Below are 6,318 nucleotides of genomic sequence, written 5' to 3'. Positions count from 1 at the left end.
CTTTTTTTTTTTTTTCCATTTCTGCTTTTAAAATTAGGAATCAAGTACTGGAAATGTTTGATCATGCTTATGGTAACTATATGGTAAGTAGGAAGCTTATCTTTACCTACCATTTATGTGAGTTGATTATTATGTGAGCACAGTCAACTGGGAATTTTGAAACCTACAATACAATTATATTTTTTAGAAGGAAGTTTTAAAAAACAGGACAAAATAGTCTTTCTGGTAGTGGTTTTAGGGAACCAGTTTATTGAACAGATAAGAATAAATTGAAATTAGATTATGAAACTTTGTTATTTAAACAGCTTCCTTGGGTGCCATCAACAGTGTTCATTGAGTGCTTTATGTAGCTAGTGTGGATATATACATGAAGAAGATGTTATTGCTGGTCTTAAAGGAAATTATTCTCTTAATTTAAAAAAAATTTACAATATTTATACACTGAAGAAAACCATTGCTTGAAAGAGAAACTATTACTTAGCGTCTGTCCTAATTGTATCCTCATGGACTCTGCATTGAATATATTTTGCTTTCTAGTTTCCTGATTCATATTATTTAAAAATGTTTTAGGGCTCACTTAAGATTAAATAGCAGTTTCAGTTTTACAAGATGAAAAGTTCTGGAGATCTGTTGTACAACAATGTAGATGAAATAGCTAGCAAATTTTGGAATTAAAAAAAATTTTTGCATATAAATTGTAATTTGAAAAGAGTTTAATCATATTATCCTGACAAATATCCCTTATAACCTTGTTTTTACATTTTAAAATAGTCAGCAGATTTTCTTCTATGATTACAGCCTATAAAATGTAGTTGGGAAAGTTTGGCAGAGGACTAACTTTAGTTCTGCTTAAAATATTTTTCAACTGATTCTGTGAATCCATTTTTTATCATATATTAACCAAATATCTTCATACACCAACATCATTGTTATCTATGAACATCTGAATATATATAGTTTATGCATTTTTAGTTTTAAAACATGTTTTATATTTGACAATCCTCGTTCTCTTTTATATTGTAAATTTGGAGAGAGCACATTTTGAGTTCTTAATAAATGTTTTTAGAATATGATTTTTTGGGATGTATTTCAACATTAAAAACACAAATTTATTTTGTTTTCAAATTTATTTCTCAAGACCTCAGTCATTCCCTTAATGTTCTTTATTTATTATTATTATTTTTTTGAGGTGGAGTCTCGCTCTGTCACCCAGGCTGAGGAGTATGGTGGCACTATCTCAGCTCACTGCAGCCACCACCTCCCAGGTTCAAGCGATTCTCCTGCCTCAGCCTCCTTAGTAGCTGGGATTACAGGTGTGTGCCACCATGTGTGGCTAATTTTTGTATTTTGGGTAAAGATGGGGTTTCACCATGTTGGTCAGGCTGGTCTGGAACTTTTTACTTCAAGTAATCTGCCCACCTCGACCTCCCAAAGTGTTGGGATTACAGGTGTGAGCCATTACACCCGTTCTCTTTAATTAATTTTTTTTTGTCACCCACATGTCAACCCTTATTTCTTTCAAAATCATTTATCCCTGGTTAACTCAGTTTGGGCAAAGCATGATTTAACAAATCTAGGCTAATGATTTTGAGATGGCCAAGTGGATCCATGCTATACTCAGACCTTAGCCATCTCATAAATGCATACTCATGAATACAGTTCCAAAGTTGAGTAAAATAACATATAGCTGGATAAGTTCAATTTCTCACAATGAATAGGGTCATCTCTTTGTAAAGCATGGTTCCTTTAATATCTTGTTCTTTTTAGGTAGAACAGTTATATCAATGGCAGAAAGTTATATCAATACATTTTTTCTAACTATAGAATACACTTAGTAGGTTTGTGACAATGCAGGTACTGAGGGCAGCTTTCAGAGGACTTTCTGGCCTGTGCCTATTAGGACCTAACTGAGTAGCTTTCTGCACAATTAACTACTTGCAAGATCTAAGAGACAGGGATTTCAGCTTCAAAGACTAGGAATTCCTGAAAGTAACATTCTCTTGTATATTTCCAGTGGACCATACCTGTCCACTATAATATGTATTTTAAAATGTTTAACTATTTTACAATATGAGTGACTCTTGCTGTGTACTTGTTCTATATTCAGTCTGTGAGGTCTGTAACCCAATATTTAATCTAGAATTTACACTTCCTCTTTTCAAGTTCTCAACTAACATGACATAGTTGTAAAATATTAAAGAGAATACAGTTGCCTTGTATTTGTTATTTGAAGTCAGTTGGAAAATTTTTCCAGTCACTATACTCAGAAACACTTTTAGCTTTCTGTAAGGTGAAAGTGTATAGGTTTTGGAGTTAAAAGGGCTTGAGTTCGAATCCTGTCTCAGCTATTTACAAGTTGGACCCTAAACAGGTTATTTAACCCATCTGATAAACAGGTTATTTAACTCATCTGAGCAGTGTCTGTCTATGTAAAATGAGAATAATTGCAAAGAGTTATTGTAGACTATAGATATTTTTTTAAAGAACAGGAACCAATTTCTTTAATTTTTGATAAATTCACCTTTTAATATGTCTTGTGCCTGGTACATAAATGCTTAGTAAATTTTTTTGAAAGAACTGAATTGAATTCTTGTGAAGATGAAGTAAAATAATGTGTTTTTTTTTTTTTGCATTTGATCATTGTGATATATCTTTGTGTTTTAAATTCAAAGAAATAATAAACTTAATTGAAAATACAAGTTTAAGGTGAATTTCAGGGTCTGTAAATCTATTTACTTTTTTATAGTCAGTTGCCTACTATCCTAAAATGTAAAATGCCTGGTACATGGCAGGTTTTTAATAAATGTTGAAAGTTTTTCCTCATTTCTCACTAGTTCTTTCTAATATTACTCTCCAGTCTGGTCTACAGTAGAAAAATTCCTTTAACCTTGCTTCCCAGGAAAGCAGTGGTGTTTTCCAAAGACAAGCAATATATAGTATTATTAAGAGCAAGAACTCTGGACATGGAACAGGACATCCTAAGATGGCTCTGCCACCTCTCATCTGGGTTACAATGGGAAAGTTACCTAGTCTTCCTGAGCCTGTTTCTTCATCTCTGCAAAATGAAGACAGTGGTTTGCCTGCCTCACAATATTGTTAGAAGGATTAAGCAAGTTAATATAATGAAAGTGCTTAGAACTAGTGTCTGGCAAATAGGAAGCATGATGTAAGAATTTACTACTGCTACTGATAATGACTACTACTATTAATTATTATTTATTTCCTACCTAAATTGAAATTGCCCTGCTAAAATCCACTTAGCCTGTAACTCAGAACTCGTTCTCCAGATAGTACATAGAACTTGCTTAAAGCAGATACGTTCTTTCCTGTTAGTACATAGAACTTGCTTAAAGCACATACGTTCTTTCCTGTTCTTGGCATGTGCCCTTTGAACTAATTTTTTCTATTAATGCAATAGAAGGTTCTATTAATGCTGTTTCTTAATAAAAATGTCCTGCCAGCTTTAGGTAGATTACTACATACCTGCCATCTCTGTACTTAAATCTAGGGATTTTCGGATTTTTATCACTTACTGGCATAACTATTAGTATTATAACGACTACATTTGACAGATCTCTAGCCCCAGTCAGGCTGCAGTTTACCCACAGTGAATTGTACAGATGGCTTTCTCTTTTCCCGAATAACATGAATTTGATGTTTACCTTAGCAGTTCTTGTGTGACCTTATTTAACCTCAGGCCACAGTCACTTTAGGGCTTCTGTTAGCATGTTTTGAGTATTTGTGTTCAGTTTAGTTTACAGATTAATTTAGATGACAAAATGACATGTATTTGGGCCATCCAAATGTAGAACCTTTTTGGAGCTCCCAGTGTTTTTCCCGTCTATATTAGACAACTCGAACTGTTATAAGCAAAACTATATTCTGGTAAGAGCTCTAAGCATTAAAATAAGCTTGGAAAGAGTTGGTAAGCACAGTTTCCTTTAGTAGAATCGTACCTCATAACCACTATTAAACTTGATTTTGTGAAAGCAACAGTAGAATAGTCTTTATTAATCAAACCAAGGAAACTGTTTTAAAATGAACTTCCTGTGCATTTCTAGAATTATGTACTTTTTTTTTGGAGTGCCTCTCCCCTACTCCCCAATGTGTTAAAAAAAATTTTGTTGTCGTAAAATATACATAATATGAAATTTACCATTTTAACCATTTAAGTCTGCAGTTTTGTGGCATTAAGTGTATTCAACACTGTTGTGCATCCATCTCCAAAAATTTTTTCATCCTCCCTGTGTGAAACTCTGTACTCAGTGTTTCACACTTTAATGGTTCATTCATCAAAAACAGTAATTCTGTAAACAAAGTATTTTAGGCATGGTACTAATGGGAGTAAGGGAGTTGTAAATTTATATTTACCTCTTTTTGTGTAGACTATTATGGGACTATCATTTCATTGTTCCTTGGCCTTTGCTTTCAGAACATCCTAAAACCCTACCAAAATTACACAAGAAATTCTATAGTATCCTCCCAAAACATTTTGTAATCACGCTCTGATACTCTGCCTAGAATTTTCAGTAGAACCAAATCGTTCCGCTAATTCATCTTTGTTAGGTATAATTTACAGACAATAAAATTTCAAATTAAGTGCACAATTCTGTTTTGACAATTGTATACAATCGTTTAACCACCATCACAATCATGATACAGAACATTTTCATCACCTCAAAAATTTAACTCAAAGTTATTTGCAATAAATTCCTTCTCTCCACCTCTGACCCCTAGCAACCTTGATTTGTGTTTTGTCACTATAGCTTTCTCTTTCCTAGGATTCCATATAAATGGCATCATACAGTACATAGTCTTTTGATTTACTTTTTCATTTAGTGTGATGCTTTTGAGATTTATTCATGTTGTTGGAGATATATTGTAATTCCTATTTATTGCTCAGTAGTATTAGTTGATTTGATAGAACACAATGTTGGAGATATATTGTAATTCCTATTTATTGCCCAGTAGTATTAGTTGATTTGATAGAACACAATTTCTTTGTCTATTCACTGTTTGATGAGTATTTGACTTACTTTTGGTCTTTGGCTGTTACTGTATTAATAAAGCTGCTGTCAACCTGTGAGTGCAAGTTTTTATTTGGGCATACATTTTCATATATTTCCCACCTAGGAATAGGATTACTAGGTCATATGGTAAGTGTAAGTTTAACTTAATAAGAAATGCCAATCTTTTCTAAAATGGCTATAATATTTTGCATTTCCCACCAGCAGTGTATGAGTTTTAATTATTCTGTGTCCTTCTACTTGGTATTTCCAGTCTTACTAATTTCAGCCATTCTGTTGGGTGTGTAGTGGTAGTTCATTGTGATTTTAATTTGATTTTTCCTGGTGATTAATGATGTTGAAAATTTTCCCATGTGCTTATTTGCTATTCATATATATATGTATTTATGAAGAATCTGTTTAGATCTTGTGTCCACTTTAAAATCAGGTCATTTGTTCTGTTATTACTGAGTTATAAAAGTTAATATGTTCTGGATATTAGTCACTTATCAAATATATGCTTTAGATATATTTTCTCCTAGTCTGTGCTTTACATTCTAATTTTCTTAACAGGAACTTTTGAAACAAATATTTTAAATTGATCAAGTCCAGTTTATTATTTTTCTTTTATGATTCATGCCTTTTATAGCCTACCTAAAAAATATTTGCCTAGCCCAAGGTCACAAATTTTTTTCTTGTTTTTTTTCCAGATGTTCTATAATTTTAGCTTGTTCATTAGATCTATAACCGATTTTGAGTTAATTTTTGTATATAATGTGAGGTAAAAGTGGATTTATATATGTATTTTTAATGTGGCTATGTAGTTATTCCAGCACCATTTGTTGAAAAGAATATCCTTTCCCTACTGAATTATTTTGACATACGTGTAAAAACATTGGTGTATCAGATATACATGGGTGTGTTTCTAGACTGTGTATTTTGTTTTGTTGATCTGTCTACCCTTATACAAATATCACATTGTCCTGATTATTGTAGTTTTATAGTGGGTCCTGAACTCAGGCAGTTTAAGTCTTTCAGCTTTGTTGTTCTTTTTTCTTTTTTATTATACTTTAAGTTCTAGGGTACATGTGCATAACGTGCAGGTTTGTTACATATGTATACTTGTGCCATGTTGGTGTGCTGCACCCATCAACTCATCAGCACCCATCAATTCGTCATTTACATCAGGTATAACTCCCAATGCAATCCCTCCCCCCTCCCCCCTCCCCATGATAGGCCCCGATGTGTGATGTTCCCCTTCCCGAGTCCAAGTGATCTCATTGTTCAGTTTCCACCTATGAGTGAGAACATG

At 33.0% G+C, this 6,318-nt stretch overlaps 1 protein-coding gene across 1 annotated transcript in view; it reads left to right on the top strand.

Moving 5' to 3' along the window:
- Nucleotides 1–6,318, top strand: part of EDEM3 (ER degradation enhancing alpha-mannosidase like protein 3) — a 68,469-nt gene that overhangs the window by 5,283 nt on the left and 56,868 nt on the right. Inside the window, exon 2 of the mRNA XM_017848050.1 lies at nt 38–83. Coding sequence (XP_017703539.1) covers nt 38–83 — 46 coding nt within the window. The remainder of the gene's footprint in view (nt 1–37; nt 84–6,318) is intronic.

Source organism: Rhinopithecus bieti, unplaced genomic scaffold, assembly GCF_001698545.2.
Source record: "Rhinopithecus bieti isolate Rb0 unplaced genomic scaffold, ASM169854v2 scaffold_27006, whole genome shotgun sequence".
In the NCBI taxonomy this organism is placed as follows: Eukaryota; Metazoa; Chordata; class Mammalia; order Primates; family Cercopithecidae; genus Rhinopithecus; species Rhinopithecus bieti.
Note: the sequence above shows the minus strand (reverse complement) of the source record. Positions and strands in the feature narration are given on the sequence as shown.